Source organism: Tetranychus urticae, chromosome 2, assembly GCF_039701765.1.
Source record: "Tetranychus urticae isolate SD_2017Ah chromosome 2, NJAU_TeUrti_SD_1.0, whole genome shotgun sequence".
NCBI classification, from domain to species: domain Eukaryota; kingdom Metazoa; phylum Arthropoda; class Arachnida; order Trombidiformes; family Tetranychidae; genus Tetranychus; species Tetranychus urticae.
Window position 1 is genome coordinate 18,148,120 of NC_142959.1, and position 17,040 is coordinate 18,165,159.

The 17,040-nt window shown below is 32.3% G+C and overlaps 2 protein-coding genes across 2 annotated transcripts; both read left to right on the forward strand.

The window, feature by feature from the left end:
* The first annotated feature begins 25 nt into the window (after positions 1-25).
* LOC107366802 (O-acyltransferase like protein-like) lies at positions 26-3,260 on the forward strand. The gene is made up of 3 exons (XM_015934439.3): positions 26-574; positions 1,224-2,554; positions 2,630-3,260. Exons 1-3 carry the CDS (start codon positions 298-300, stop codon positions 3,191-3,193), a joined length of 2,172 nt encoding a protein of 723 aa, XP_015789925.2. The 5' UTR covers positions 26-297; the 3' UTR covers positions 3,194-3,260.
* A 789-nt stretch (positions 3,261-4,049) lies between these two features.
* On the forward strand, positions 4,050-8,269 carry IntS2 (integrator complex subunit 2). Its single transcript, XM_015934438.3, has 4 exons — positions 4,050-4,804; positions 4,881-6,187; positions 6,265-7,596; positions 7,671-8,269. Exons 1-4 carry the CDS (start codon positions 4,480-4,482, stop codon positions 8,076-8,078), a joined length of 3,372 nt encoding a protein of 1,123 aa, XP_015789924.1. The 5' UTR covers positions 4,050-4,479; the 3' UTR covers positions 8,079-8,269.
* The last annotated feature ends 8,771 nt before the right edge of the window (positions 8,270-17,040 follow it).

Below are 17,040 nucleotides of genomic sequence, written 5' to 3' on the forward strand. Positions count from 1 at the left end.
AAATTCAATTTTAACCAAAAATCCTTGTCAAGTAACTTATAACTCTCTCTTGACTCTCTTTTTTTCAATCATCTTTCCCTTCGCCATCGAATTACAATTTTGTTTCAATCAATATTTTATCAACAACAATTTAACGTTAATGTGTCAGTTACGGACAATATAATCATATTCAGTCAAAAACCCCAGCTTAATCACGTAAACAGATATTTCAATCTTTCGTTATGATTTGTGGTTATTTAAATCATATGTGAATTTTGTGCTTCAATAATAACTGGCTTATTTTTTCATTGTTCAACCATGTTTTCAATTGTATTAGTTTGTTCATTGATTGTTAATATACTTTCAGTCAATGGTGAAGATGGAAATAAATTGTTGGAGTCAAATAATGAACAATATCTTCAATCTTGGTCAATGTTTGAATCTTTTTCTCACAACTGGGTTACCAATTTAGCCAATGAGTTTGAAAAGCCATTCCAACATGTTTTAATGTCTACTAATGTGTCCGTCAAATGTTCATCTTCATTGACCAATTATGTTGAGGATTTAAAACAATTTAAAACTGAAGCTTTGCAGCGTAAGTAATCATTATAATCCATTTTTGTGATCAACCTCCAAGTGGTAGTGTGAAAATGAAACAATGTTTATTAGTTTCAGATGAACATTTAACTAAATCAATCTGATTTGTTCGCCTCTTACTTTGATCTGGTTATATTAATAATTCATAATAATTCATCAACATAATAATTTCAAAACCATCAGATAAATATAACGAAACGAATAACAAACGTAATAAAGGTCATTTTAACCTGATTTTATTTTCAATTTTTGAATGGAAAAACGAAGCAGGATAATTATAATTATTATCAATATACAAGTTTCAACTAAAGTTTAACGATTAGCATTTGTTTCAAAAATCGATCTTATCAATATGGTTTAGATTAATCTTTCTTGGTGTTAATCTGATTGAAGTTTTGATGCATTATGGATTGATTACAAACAATTGACTAGTTTGAGGCCCTTCAATTTATAGTCATAAAATAATCATTTTAAAGTCAAATCATTGATGTTAATCATGTTAACCATTTTAAAGATCAGTCGGCTCTTTTTAGTTTGCTGAGATTAATGTCCAGCTTACAGTATGTATTAGCAGTTTTCCCATAAATAATTGAGCACATTGGTTGCTTATTTGATTTTCATGCTTTTGACGCTTATTTATTTTCAAGGATTGGATTCAACTGGAACTCGACCTGTTGCTTTAATGAGTGGAACATTCTTCTCTTATGGTTCATATGAGCAATGTTATCAAATGGTTACAAGTCAATATTGTCTTCTTTCAATGAGCCTTGGCTTACCAAAGCGACGAAAATATGAAGGTTTCACCAGAAAATTAGACAGCGAAAGATTTAATTTCTCTACAGAACCTTTCAAATTCCATGTTGCCGATTATTTACACTTCCATCACTTAGTAAATTACACTTATGGAGTGTGTTTACCTCGAGGATGTTCATCCATTGAAATAGAGTCTATTGTATCGCAACTCTCGAAACAATACAAAACTGGATTGCAAGTAAAAGTTCAACACTGCGATGCCAAAAAGGTGCCGCTTGATTTACCAATTCACGTTTACGTTGGAGGCTTCATTGTTATAACGGTAATCGTTCTCAATCTTTTGGGCACTTTAACCAATATGCCATCTTTACAAGATTTTAATATGGCAACCAATTATGCTAAACTTGTCTCCAAACCCAGTGAAAGTGAATCATCTTCGTCTTTAACTTGTCTTCATGGTATCAAAGCTATTTCAATGTTAATGATAGTTGTTTCACATGCACTTTTGGGAACGATCGATGAAAATACAGCTCGCTTTTATCAGTCAATAACAATTTTACCTAGTCTTGGATTCATTCCCGCATATTTTTTCCCTCTGGCAGTTGATACCTTTTTTATGGTAACTGGGCTAAGCATGTCTCTTTTCATACAGAAACGCAAAAAAGTAACCATGCTTATGGTTCTTCTTGGACGTTATCTCAGATTTCTTCCTTCACTTATCTGGGCTTTATCCTGGGCTTATTTATTGCTGAATGATTGGATAAAAAATGAGCTTGGTGGACCTAATTGGTATCATCCAAAATCATCCAATATGGATAAATGTGTCAACAATTGGCTTCCAAATCTACTCTTGATTCAAATTTGGTTTGATTGGAAACCAGATCTTTCTGGATCACATGGGTGTTTAGTAACTGATTGGTATCTCTCGGTAGATTTAATTTGCACCATATTTTTAACAATTGTTTGGATTCCGATTTCGCGTGGTCGTAAATGCCAGGCTTTATTCTGCACTTGGCTTCTAATTGTTTTCGGGATATTTTTCTCAGGAATTAGCCTTTATATTTTTGATTTAAGGCACTTCTGGAGGATAAGCGATTTCATCAATGAAGATACTGTTCTGTACAATTTCCGATTCCATTTAAAACCAGTTGCTCATTTGGCTCCGTACTTTATTGGTGTTCTTCTTGGTTTCTGTTTGAATGGACAAGGAAAGAAAATGACACGAGTAAGTCAAATCAAATTGGTTAAAAGAAAATGAAACATCACTAATTTTTTTCAAAATAATTCTCTTACCTTTCAGTTTAAAGTGAACTGTGGTTGGTGTTTATGGTTTGGCGGTTGGGCTGTCCATCTTTTCTTCTTCAACTATACCAATTACGAATCTCAAATATTTTGGTGGGCCTCTTTTGTTTATGGAAGCATTTCTAAAAGCTTATGGAGTTCAATGATTGCTTGGTTAATTTATACAATTAAAGAGGGACACGCTTATAAGATAATAGATCAAATATTGTGTGCTAGAATCCTCTTGATCGCTTCACGAATAAGTTTGTCAATTCTTTGTTTGAATTTAATTTTCGTCAGACTTAGAAACGCAATTGCCACAGTTCCAATGGAAACATCTGTATTCAAATTTATGTATCTCGATCAATTTCCATACTTTTTCCTTATTTATTTGTTTTCATTTGTGTCGAGGATATTAGTAGAAAGTCCTTTTTCCAATTTAGTAACCAAACTGTTTGCCGGTGGAGTAAAACCCAAAATTGAAAATAAAAACAATGAACAAACAATTGAAGTCGTGGAGTCAAGAATACCAACATACGATGTTCAACAAGCAGAAAACTCAACACAAAGATCAGAAGTTTAAAATATTTTGTACTAATAAAACACTGAAACGTATAATTAATATAATAAAAATTATTTTACTTAATCAATTTTATGTGGAGAATCAAAACTTTATTGACAATCTTTTCAATCCATTTAAAAAATTTTTTTGGTTCCGATTAATCGCTCGAATTATCGATGAGTATCGATATAATCACACATATCCAGTAGCGAGAGGAATTGTTTTCAATGGAAAAGAGTGGAAAAGCCTATTCGTACAAAAAACTTGTACGAATAGGCGTTGGGACTATTCGTACAAATGCGAATTTCAACGCCATCTCTTGTGAAATTCAAACCATTTAGGTTAATTAAAAAGGCTAAATTTTCTGTTTTTGGACATTAGATCAGTTCGATTTGCAGTTTAACCTTCCACAATCTATGACATTTTCTTACTGGTATTTGACGCTCATTCATTCTCATATTTCTTTTCATATTGAAAATAGCAACTGATATTATTTAATTGTTTAATTCTTTTTTTTTGTACCACTGTCAGTCCAGTGGTTAAAGAGTAGGTTTAATTAATCTTAAATTCGGCCAGGTTAGATAGTTCAAAGCTTGATAGGTCATTTTTTATGTCTCTACAACCCAATAGAGTCTAAATTTGAAAGAAACTAATTTTTACCCGTTATTGCCCATTTTTGTAATTTTTGTGCATAAATGTGATAATTATGTCCCTACTAATCAACAATTTCTCATATCTTAACCTAAATAATCAAGTTTTTGACACTATTCCATAGAGTTTAAACAAACGCGCCGTACTTTTAAGGCAAATAAAAGTCTACTCCATATCCAAAGATCAGAATCTTATCAGATATTTTTTTGTACGAATAGGGCTTACCGAAAAGAGTACATGTTATATAGTAAATGACCATAAATTTCTGGCTATTTACTTGATTGTTTTTAGTCTTTTAAGACAATTTGTCAATAGTATTTGACTGCTAAGTCTTATACAAATTAAACTAGTTATTTTGTTAGCACCATCAACGTCTTGGCTCAATAATTTTGGTACATTGTGACTTTTAAAAGATTGACTCTGTTCTATCAAAGTTTGATTTTACAAGTGACAAATTTTCCATTTTTAAGAAACTTTGGCCCATTAAATCCATTGACTCAACTGTATCCAGATAGATCTTATTAATACAACAAATTTTTGTAAACAATATGTCTGTTGATTATAAGTATCAGGTCTAGGATCCGATCCTATTGCTGGCCATTTAGCTTTCATCACTTGTGAATAACCAACGCATCTCTAATTAAAATTGGTCAACAATGACTTCTCCTACAGTATTTGAAGCAATCAGTTCTATGAACATTGATCTGATCAGCTCGTTAAGTGAACATGAGATTCGCCCATTGCTGCCAAGCCTTCTGAGGATAGCTCTTTGCCGGTCGCTTGATGAATCGCAATTTTGGAGTTATCAGAGAAAGAGAATAATGGAGATTCTGTACAACCACGAAGCTGCAAATATGATTGTCTCTTTACTTTCAGTGGATTTCCATTCACTCGAAGTTTATGTGAAAAAGGAGCAACAGCTGAGGGCCAACCTTATTTCAAGTGAGGAATCCCAGAGTACAACTGGAAACATAGTGTTAGGTGAGTTTTCTTATATCAATGAATTTTATCATTCTTCTCGTCTTTACTAAATTTTTCTTCTTTTCACCAAATGTAGATTTTGAAAAAAGCGGAGGACTGAAAAGATTAAAATTAGTTCTGAACGAACTATTGGCATCGCAGATGAGCATCAAATGTTATCTAGCTCAAGCAAAATATCCATCTTCAAATCACAAATATTCAGAGCTATTTGATAATGAAATATACATCGATGAAATAACTGATGCCTTGGTCATAGCTATTGCAGAGCTACACAACTCAATTTGTTTAATGGATGTTATTGAAACATTATTATATTTCAAAAGAGGCCATCATATCATCTGGAGGCTTGTAGTAAATTTTCCTGGAATGTTTTCGGAAATATGTTCCGCTTTACTTATGAATGGAGATAAGCAAGAGGAAGAAAATCTTATCGGGGAACGTAGAATTGATGTTCTCCGTATTCTATGTAAAATTAATCCATCTCACGCTCTTCTGATTCGCACTGAAGCACTTGAGTCTTTGCGAATGCCAGCTTTGTGCATCTTTTTAACATTGGATAGTATTGGTTGTTCCCAAAACATTTCAAACAAAGTGCGACTTGTTCAAATCAATGATTTGATTTCTTTTTTGAGTGGTTTATTCTTCAGAAATGATGAAAAAATTCGAACTTGGTTTGTTTCTTACATTCGAAATTGCCAGAAGAAAATGGACCAAGGATCTACAACTAGTCTAACGCAATTAAGAGCCGAATTGCTTGGTTGTTTGAAGTTTGTGCTCCAAAAGAATGAAGAAGAAGGAGGCAATCTATCTTTATATCTAGTTGAAGCTTCAGCAATACTCAGACTTTACTGTGCACTGCGTGGAATAGCTGGAATGAAATTTACTGATGAAGAATCTGCTATATTGTTAAATGTGATAACTCAACATCCAGCCGCGAATCCTTCCGGAATAAGATTTGCATCAACAGCTTTGTGTCTTCTATTAGCTTGTCCCTCAGTCATGACAAACACAGAGGCTGAAAAGAGAACTCTTGAATGGCTAAATTGGCTAGTCAAAGAAGAAAGTCTTTTTGGCCAAGTATCTGGTGTAAGATCATCTTTTGGAGAAATGTTACTTCTTATCGCCATTCATTTTCATGGTAATCAGATAACCGCTATTTCTGAATTAGTCAGTTCAACTTTAGATATCAAATTGACTCTGAGGAATACAACTCTCAGTCGTTTGAAAACAATGTTTACTCATGAAGTTTTCACTAATCAAATGATCACTGCTCATGCAGTGAAAGTTCCAGTTACCACTAACTTGAATTCGTGTTTACCTGGATTTTTGCCTGTTCATTGTATTTTCCAACTTTTGAAAACTCGTGCTTTCACTAAATATGAGGTAAAAAATTAGATCTTTTGCATATCAATTTCTTGATTATTAATTAATTGTCTTAATTCTGCTTTTTTTCTTGAAAGGTGCCCATCAAAGATTGGCTTTATCGTCAAACCTGTAATTGTACTGTTCCTCTTAATCCTGTTATCCCACCTCTCATTGAAGCTTATGTTAAATCAGTCCTAATACCAACTAAAACTTCCAGTGCAACCAATGAACCAATTAGTGAGGAAGAAATTTTGTCAATCTTTAAGCATAAGATATATTCTATTGAGGATAACGTTGAAAATCGGATGGAAGTAGTCGAAGAAATTCAACCGACTTGCTTATTGACAACTCAATTAATACTACTTTATTACGTGCTTCTCTATGAAGATACTCGTCTGAGTATGATGAAAGATCTAACATTTTTCAACCGCAGTGTAAAAATTTATTCTCCTCAATTGTTTTCTCAGTTGCCCATTTTTCATCTAATGCAGAAAGCGAAGAATGAACCACAAAATTATGGTGTTTTATTTCCACGTCTTCTTCGCTTAATTTCAACCCATTATCCACATTTATGTTTGGTTCAAGATTGGTTTGCTGCTGAAGAACGAGATGCAACAAGTAAAATTCAGATCAAAACGAATGTATCCATCAGTGAACTGAAATCTCGTTTAAAAAAAGCCTTCGAATCAATTGGACAATCTAATGAAACATTGTCCAGAACGCTTGATCGGATGTTGAGTCTACCCAACAATTATTTATGGCCTTTATCATCAACATTTGTCGATAGTTTACCTTTACTTTTGAATGAATCAGTGACAAGTGAAACTCTTGAAAAGGCAAAAAAAGTTTGGTGGCAACTCAATTGTATATTTCCTGACTATTTGTGTGTTATGACAGTCAATGCTCTGTCTAATCAACGACATGAAAAGAAACTGACATGGGATGATATAGTTCTCGACCCTTTGCATGTTTTAAGGTGCAACGTAAAAGTGTTTAGATGTCCCGTGTTGATGGAAATAACTCTACATATCCTTCAGTGTTTCCTTATTGCTTCTCGACCTCATTTCGCACGTCGTTTATTAGAAAAGCCAAGCAAAACCACTGAGGAAGAAAAAGACCGAGAAGAACTGCGTATTGCTCTTATTACTGCACAGGAAAGCACTGCTATTCAGTTATTATTAGAATGTTGTTTACCCATGAATGACGAAGAGAAAAATGGTGATCAAAGTAAACTGGATGAAGTAAAAAAATTGATTGGAGTTCATTTACATCAAGTTTTCATTGCCGATCCAAATCTTGTGAAACTTGTACATTTCCAAGGTTATCCAAGTGAACTCTTACCTTTCACTGTGTCCTCCATTCCATCGATGCATATCTGTCTTGAATTTATCCCTGAACTATTGAGTCAACCAGATTTAGATAAACAGGTTAGTATATTTATTGAGATTTTTTTGAATCTTTATCTAATGCTATGTTGATTTTCATTTTATTTTTCCACTAGATTTTCGCGATTCAACTTTGTTCTTATTTGGTTGAACAATACCCAATTGTAAAATCAATGTGTATAGCTAAACTTTGTTTCAATGTTACTGCGACATTACTATCAATCCTTGAAAGTGGAAAACGGCAACAATTTTTCATTCCGGTGGCTCCTGCGTTGGTACGGATGTGCAAACCATTTCCACCTTTGAAAGAAGACGCTATCAATTTGCTCATCAAATTGGGCCAAATTCAAATATCTCGACTTGCTTCAACACAACCTGACTTCATTTGTACTTTAAAACCATTGCAAAAATCTGTAGATCTCGAGGAAATTAATTGGGATGAAGCTAAATCATTTCTGTCTTCTTTGCCGAGCATTGATCTTCTCTGTCATACAATCAAGCAATCCGTTAAAACTCTTTATTGAGTACAATCATTCGTTTGATCGGCAAGAGCAAATTATCATAAATTTTATTCAAAAACACAATCAAAAGTTTGCATATTTCATTTGAAACTTTGTATCATTAGACCATTTCATCATAGATGACCATTTTCGAATTTGAATTTGTATTGAAAATATTAACAAAGAACAATAAAAAGAAGTTTATCTAACCTTAATTTCATATTTTTATTTACAAGATGATTATTCAATGACTGATAAATTAAAGTTAATGAAAGACATTCATCAAATTTCTCTATTCACTTTATCACTTTCCATTATTTTTCGTATTATTAATGTACTATGCCATTACCAATATTTCACTCCAAGAGTGATCTTGTGTTGACTGTTATAAGCATTAAAGTTGATGCATTTTCCAATATAAACTAATGAATAAAATAAGACTTTGATATTGAGGTCTTAACATTAAGAGTCATTTGATCGTTTGTATACTCACGATAACGAAAAAATGTTTAGAAATGGTCGCCAAATCTCCTGCTTTTACTCCATTGTATGGTCCAATTATTCTGTCCATAACTTCCAGTATCTTAAATAAAATGAAATTGAAATAGTTTTTGTTCCCTTCAATGCTTTGCATGATTTACCTTCATCTTTGTTTTCATTTTAAACCTCGACTCGCTAATTAAATGGAGCTTTTCATACACTAAATGGAGCTGAAAAGTAAAATATAAGTAATATTAGCAATAGTTATATTAAAGAATCAATCTTATATTAACGATTGTTGATTAAATATTTTCATTACTTTTGTAAGGAATGATCCTTCAGTGTAGCAAGCCATGGCTAAAAGACCCATGATAAAGACACCAAGGAAACTGCACATGTTGGCAATAATATCTGAATGGAGTCTCGCTATGAAACCAGCGAAGATGAGCAAATCAGCGAGAAAAGAAATGGCCAGAATATAATACAAAATAAGAAATGCTAAAACGTTGAGAAAATGTTCAACGTCATTTGAATGGCCAATAAACCGCAAAATCAAAGAAATAACAAATTCATCTTCGATTTCTCTGCTCTTATTAGTTGTATGAACAGCAATGGAACAAATAGACTTTAAACGATTCAAGTAGTAGAGTCCGGACATTATAACGTAACCACTTATACTGGCGAAACCAACAATATTATAAACAAAAGCAAATGTAAATGGAATGGTCCAAAAGATACTGAAAATAGCATAACTTGGACTCTGATAAAAGAATGGATTCACAAGAATTGATGTGTTCAATAAGATTGTCAAGAAAGGAATAACAAAGCACATGAAACGCGTCCAGAATATTGAAAAAAAGTGAACTATGTATCGATGAGTAGTAGCTCGAGACGGAGTCATTAGTAGATTTAAATGATTGAAACCTTTGCTTTGAAGAAAACATTCGAAACAAAAATATATTTCGTCACTAGATTTTGATTCAAGTGACAAGAAAATTTCTCGAGAAAAAAAGCCAGTGACCAATCCAATGAATACTATGGATAGTCCAAGGACTCGTTGTTTGACACGGAATGCAGGATCTCCGGCGAATATCGAGACGGCTTCGTTTTCGTAGAGAAGCAAAACAAGCAGGCGAATCATGCTTATAATGTTACAAAAACGAACCAAAAAATTTTTTCGTTTAAAAGAAGAGATTGTATTTGGAGTAGCTGAAGAATAACGTTTATAGCCATTCATTGTTGACCCAAACAGTTTTGAAAGTTTACACCATTGATTGAATGCGAGAATAGTTTCCTCTCCAGGATCATCTTCATTAGGTAAACCAACGATAAAGAGGACAGTTTTGGTGAATTCATTTTTAACAAAATCCAGGTTGATCATGATTGCTCTATGTCTCTAACCATCTATTAAAATATTAATAAGGAGAAATAAAACTTTTAATCTAAATTGAATGAAATGTTAATCTTAATACATTCATTCAGCTCTTGTTGGTTCATGATCGATACTTGACAATATTTAGACAAACAATAGGAAAAGAGAAAAGAAATGTATAAAATTTCAACAAAATTTGCAACTTAAGTTCAATTGATTTCACTCAAAAACAATCAGTTCACTGCTATTAATCTATAAGATCATCAAATTTTGATTTTCATTTCATTAAATGTCTGGTTTCACATTGAGAATGCATTATTTTTGCAACAACAAAGAAACTTTTGCATCTAAACAACAACTCCAAGGTTTGTGATATCTTTGTCTGTGGCTTTAATGTTTTGCATTATAAAAGTATAATAACAATTACAGCTAAATATTAGAAGAGATAGAAGCTGAAGCAAAAGAGGACATTAAATATGGTTTATTGTTTAAAATTTGTTCAAAAGAAGGCTTCATAAGTTTAAATCAGAGGCAAAAATTACAGGGCAATGTTTACCTTTTTCATATCATTATTTCATAATAGAAATTGAATTTCTTCATAACATTCAACAAAAGTCGTTTCTAGCGACTACCCATCGATTTATCGGAAAACATTCCCCTTCTTAATGGATTCTTGTGATTTCTTTTTGAAATTGCTGTTGATAATTGTCTCTCAACTTGATTTATATTGAGATCACAACATTGATTGGAAATTGATTGATTGGATTTTGCATAAACACTAATATGAGTAGCATAACTATAATAAATTATACAGTATTGGTGTTTGAAACAACTGGAAACTGCATACTTTTACTCACCTGCAATCGAAGAATGTAATTTTTCGTTCATTGCAGTTCGTAATACATTGTAAGTTTTAAAGTTCTTTAGCAATGTAACAATTGAATTCCGATTTAACCCACATCAATCAATTAAAGAGTCTTGCGGGTCTACCCGACGATGCAAATGCTGCTAGATATGTCAACACCAACAGAGAAGCTCAAATTTCAGTTCAATTTTTATTTTCATTACAACAAACTGGACTAATTTTGTTAGACTTTAAAAACTTTTTGCTCCAATAGTTAAGTGAATATTTTCATTTGAATTACGGCTTTTTTCCTATGAAATTTCATTTTTCTGTTTGGTAAAAGCTGTTAATCAGATTGGCAGAAGAAAATGGACCAAGGATCTACAACTAGTCTAACGCAATTAAATGACGATTGCTTGGTTGTTTGAAGTTTGTGCTGCAAAAGAATGAAGAAGAAGGAGGCAATTTAAAACCATTGCAAAAATCTCGAGGAAATTGTGATGCAGCTAAATCGTTTCTGTCTTACTGGCCGACCATTGATCTTCTCTGTCATACAATCAAGCAATTCGTTGAAACTCTTTATTTATTACAATCATTCATTAAATCGAAAAGAGCAAATTATCATAGAATACATTCAAAACATAATCAAAAGTTTGTGTATTACACTTGATACATTTGGAAACTGCATCATTAGACCATTTCATCATAGATGACTATGAATCTTACATTTGTATTAAATATGAAAATATTAACAAAGAACAATAAAAATAAGTTTATGTATTAATAACTTTGATTTCAAATTTTTATTTACATGAACATCATTTAATGAATAATGAATTGAAGTTAATGAAAAGCATTGATTCAATTTCTATGGACTTTTATCACTTTCCATTGCCTAAAATCAACGCTCAAAAAATTAATCCAATCAGTTTTCGTTATTGATTCCTTTTGAAAATTATTGATTTTTCGTACTATGAAATTATCCAATATTTCACTCCAAGAACGATCTTGTGTTGACTGTTATAAGCATTAAAGTTGATGCATTTTCCAATAGAAACTGATAGGTAAAATAATACTTTAAAATTAAGATCTTTTCATCAGGAATCACTTAATCCCAATACTCACAATGACGAAAAAATATTTAGAAATGGTCGCCAGATCTCCTGCTTTCACTCCATTGTATGGTCCAATTATCCTGTCCATAACTTCAAGTATCTTAAATAACAGTTGAAATGAAATTGTGGTAAGTTTTGTTCCCTTAAATGCTTTGCATTATTTACCTTCATCTTTGTTTTCATTTTCAATCTCGACTCGCTAATTAAATGAAGTTTTTCATACAATAAATGAAGCTGAAAAGTAAAATAATATTAGCGATAGTTATGTTCAAATATCAATCTTATATTAAAGATTGTTGATTATTAAACTATTTTAGTACTTTTGTAAGGAATGATCCTTCAGTGTAGCATGCCATGGCTAACAGACCCATGATGAAGACACCAAGGAAACTGCACATGTTGGCAATAATATCTGAATGAACCCTCGCGAAACCAGCAAAGATGAGTAAATCAGCGAGAAAAGAAATAGCCAGAATATAATACAAAATAAGAAATGATAAAACATTGAGAAAATGCTCAACGTCATTTGAATGGCCAATAAACCTCAAAATCAAAGATGTAACAAACTCATCTTCGATTTCTCTGCTCTTATTAGTTGTATGAACAGCAATGGAACAAATAGACTTTAAACGATTCAAGTAGTAGAGTCCGGACATTATAACGTAACCACTTATACTGGCGAAACCAACAATATTATAAACAAAAGCAAATGTAAATGGAATGGTCCAAAAGATACTGAAAATAGCATAACTCGGAATCTGGTAGAAGAATGGATTTACAATAATTGTTGTGTTCAATAAGATAGTCAAGAAAGGAATAACAAAGCACATGAAACGCGTCCAGAAAATGGAAAAAAAGTGAACTATGTATCGATGAGTAATAGCTCGAGACGGAGTCATCTGTAGATTTAAATGATTAAAATCATTGCTTTGAAGAAAGCATTCGAAACAAAAATATATTTCTGTATTTGATTTTGCCTCGAGTGACAAGAAAATTTCTCGAGAAAAAAAGCCAATGACCAATGCAATAAATACTATGGACATTGCAAGGACTCGATGTTTAGAACGAAATAAAGGATCTCCGGCGAAAATCGAGACAGTTTCGTTTTCATAGAGAAGCAAAACAAGCAGGCGAATCATGCTTATGATGTTACAAAAACGAATCAAAAAATTTTTTCGGTTAAAAGAAGAAATTCTATTTGGAGTAGCTGAAGAATAACGTTTATAGCCATTTATTGTTGACCCAAACAATCTTGAAAGTCGACACCATTGATTGAATGCGGCAATAGTTTCCTCTCCATGATCATCTTCATTAGGTAAACCAACGATGAAGAGAACAGTTTTGATGAAAACATTTTTAGCAAAATTCAGGTTGACCATGATTGCCTTCTGCCAACGAACCTTTTTCATTTCATTAAATGTCTGGTTTCACATTGAGAATGCATTATTTTTGCACCGACAAAGAAACTTTTGCATCTAAACAACAACTCCAAGGTTCGTGATATCTTTGTTTGTAGGTTTAATGTTTTGCATTATAAAATAATAATAACAATTACAGCTAAATATTAAGAGATAGAAGCTGAAGCAAAAGAGAACATTAAATATGGTTTATTGTTTAAAATTTGTTCAAAAGAAACTTTCATAAGTTTAAATCAGAGGCAAAAATTACAGGCGAATGTTATCTTTTTCATATCATTATTTCATAATAGAAATTGAGTTTCAACATAAACACTCAACAAACGTCGTTTCTGACGACTACCTATCGATTTATCGGAAAACATTCCCCTTCTTAATGAATCCTTGTGATTGTTTTCGAAATTTTTGTTGAAAATTGTCTCTTAACTTGATTTATATTGAGATCACAACATTGATTGGAAATTGATTTTGCATCAACACTAATATGAATAACATAATTATAATAAAGCATACAGTATTGGAAACTGTTGAATACTTTAGCGCACTTGTCAGCAATCGAATAATGTAATTTTATAATTATACGTTTATTACAGTCCGTCATACATTCTAAGTTTTAAAGTTCTTTAGCAATGCATCAATTTTACTCCAAATTAACCCACATCAACCAATTAAAGAGTCTTGTGGGTCTACCTGATGATGAAGATGCTGCTCGACATGCCAACCAATTGATCGATACGATGGAAACAACTGCTCGTGGTTTGCTGGTCACCAAACGAGGCTATGAACAATACATGCGAGACTTTTGTTACGAAGGTTATGCTTGGAAAAATAACCTTGTTCGATGTGTGATTGTAGTAACCATCATTCGACTAGCAGTTCTTTTGGTTTATTATGACAATGAATTGGTCAGTTTAGTTCTTGCCGATCCTATTGGAGACAAATCAGTTGGTTTTATTCTTATTGCTTTTGCAGAATCCATTTTGTGTACTTTATCGTTACTCCGAAATAGTTTAATAGTTTTGATTACTTTAAAAATGCGAAATGGAAGAGTTTTTGAGGACAAATTGTTTGCTCAAATGACTATACTTTGGACAGTTAGTGAAATAGTAGTTGCTCGTTTCGTAGTGACTGGCTTTTTAAACACAGGAGGTCATTTGAACATTTTATTTCCATGGTACATCGGCAGAATCAATACGCTCATTGAAATGTGCAAAGACTTACTGCAATTACCGAGAATCAGAACCGAACAATTGATTGAATTGAATAGAATGACAATCCATTTCCTCCATTCTTGGCTATAGCAGCACCATTGCCTGATAAAATGAAATATTTATTAATTTCCATTGGACTAATAGGATTGACCATCATTGGTAATGTTTATTATTCAGCTGGAGGGATTGTCGACATGGTCAATATGTTTACCTTTTCGCCAAAAGAGTCTTAAGGGTAACATTCATCTTGTTATGTGTATTTATTAATAGTTCAACCAAATTCGCGGTCTTTTCATACAAAAAATACTCAGAAAATTATTTTAAGTTAGAGAGTAAACTCAAAGGACTTCTTATATTCAAAATTACAAGAAGAAAATGGACCGATGTTCTACAACTAGTCTAACCCAATTAAATGTCAAATTCTATGTCATACAATCAAGCAATTAGTTGAAACTCTTTATTGAGCACATTCATTCGTTTGATCAGAAAGAGCAAATCACCATAGAATACATTCAAAAACATAATTAAAAGTTTGCACTTGAAACATTTGGAAACTGCATCACTAGACACATCATGGATGACCATGAATCTTGCATTTGTATCAAACATGAAAATATTAACAAAGAACCTTTTATGTATCAATAAACTTGATTTCAAATTTTTATTTACAAGAACATCATTTAATGACTAATGAATCGAAGTCAATAAAAGGCATTGATTCAACTTCTATGGACTTTTATCACTTTCCATTGCCTAAAATCAAGCCTCACAAAATTAATTCAATCAGCGTCCATTATTGATTCTTATTGAAAATTATTGATTTTTCGTAATATGAGATTACCAATATTTCACTCCAACAGTGATCTTGTGTTGACTGTTATAAGCATTAAAGTTGATGCATTTTCCAATATAAACTAATGAGTAAAATAATACTTTAATATCAAGGTCTTTTCATTGAGAGTCACTTGATTATTCTAATACTCACGATAACGAAAAAATATTTAGAAATGGTCGCCAAATCTCCTGCTTTTACTCCATTGTATGGTCCAATTATTCTGTCCATAACTTCCAGTATCTTAAATAAAATGAAATTGAAATATAATAGTTATTGTGTCTTTGAATGCTTTGCATTATTTACCTTCATCTTTGTTTTCATTTTTAATCTTGATTCGCTAATTAAATGAAGTTTTCTATACAATAAATAGAGCTGAAAAGAACAAAATATGTGATATTAATTCTCATCTTATATTACAGATTGCTGATTATTTAACTATTTTCTTTACTTTTGTAAGGAATGATCCTTCAGTGTAGCATGCCATGGCTAAAAGACCCATGATAAAGACACCAAGGAAACTGCACATGTTGGCAATGATATCTGAATGGAGTCTCGCTATGAAACCAGCAAAGATGAGCAAATCAGCGAGAAAAGAAATAGCCAGAATATAATACAAAATAAGAAATGCTAAAACATTGAGAAAGTGATCAACGTCATTTGAATGGCTAATGAACCGCAAAATCAAAGATGTAACAAACTCATCTTCAATTTCTCTGCTCTTATTAGTTGTATGAACAGCAATGGAACAAATAGACTCAAGTCTATTCAAGTAGTAGAGTCCGGACATTATACAGAAACCACTTATACTGGCGAAGCCAACGATGTTATAAACAAAAGCGAATGTAAATGGAATGGTCCAAAAGATACTGAAAATAGTATAAATTGGAATCTGATAAAAGAATGGGTTTACAAGAATTGATGTATTCAATAAGATTGTCAAGAAAGGAATAACAAAGCACATGAAACGCGTCCAGAATATTGAAAAAAAGTGAACTATGTATCGATGAGTAATAGCTCGAGAAGAAGTCATCTGTAGATTTAAATGATTGAAACCATTGCTTTGGAGAAAGCATTCGAAACAAAAATAAATTTCATCACTGGATTTTGCTTCAAGTGACAAGAAAATTTCTCGAGAAAAAAAGCCAGTGACCAATCCAATGAACATTATGGAAATTGCAAGGACGCGCTGTTTAGAACGGAATACAGGATCTCCGGCGAAAGTCGAGACAGTTTCGTTTTCATAGAGAAGCAAAACAAGCAGGCGAATCATGCTTATGATGTTACAAAAACGAACCACAAAATTTTTTCGGTTAAAAGAAGAAATTGTATTTGGAGTAGCTGAAGAATAACGTTTATAGCCATTCATTGTTGACCCAAACAATCTTGAAAGTCGACACCATTGATTGAATGCGGCAATAGTTTCCTCTCCATGATCATCTTCATTAGGTAAACCAACGATGAAGAGAACAGTTTTGATGAAAACATTTTTAACAAAAGCCAGTTTGATCATGATTGCCTTATGCCAACCAACCATATATTAAAATATGAATCAGGAAAAACAATCCTGCTTTAAATTGAATGAAATGTAAATCTATATGCATTTATTCCCGTCAATACTTGACAATGTTTAGACAAACAATATAAGTCTAGTAACAAAAATTTTTAACAAAATTTAAAACTCAAGCTCAATTGATTTCATTGAAAAACAATTATT

Excerpts from the sequence above, each read along its gene's own strand:
- LOC107366802 (XM_015934439.3), top strand. The coding sequence starts at position 298 with ATGTTTTCAATTGTATTAGTTTGTTCATTGATTGTTAATATACTTTCA. Across the intron at positions 575-1,223 it reads TAAAACTGAAGCTTTGCAGC|GATTGGATTCAACTGGAACT; the intron begins GTAAGTAATCAT and ends TTTATTTTCAAG. Across the intron at positions 2,555-2,629 it reads AAGGAAAGAAAATGACACGA|TTTAAAGTGAACTGTGGTTG; the intron begins GTAAGTCAAATC and ends CTTACCTTTCAG.
- IntS2 (XM_015934438.3), top strand. The coding sequence starts at position 4,480 with ATGACTTCTCCTACAGTATTTGAAGCAATCAGTTCTATGAACATTGAT. Across the intron at positions 4,805-4,880 it reads AACTGGAAACATAGTGTTAG|ATTTTGAAAAAAGCGGAGGA; the intron begins GTGAGTTTTCTT and ends CACCAAATGTAG. Across the intron at positions 7,597-7,670 it reads AACCAGATTTAGATAAACAG|ATTTTCGCGATTCAACTTTG; the intron begins GTTAGTATATTT and ends TTTTTCCACTAG.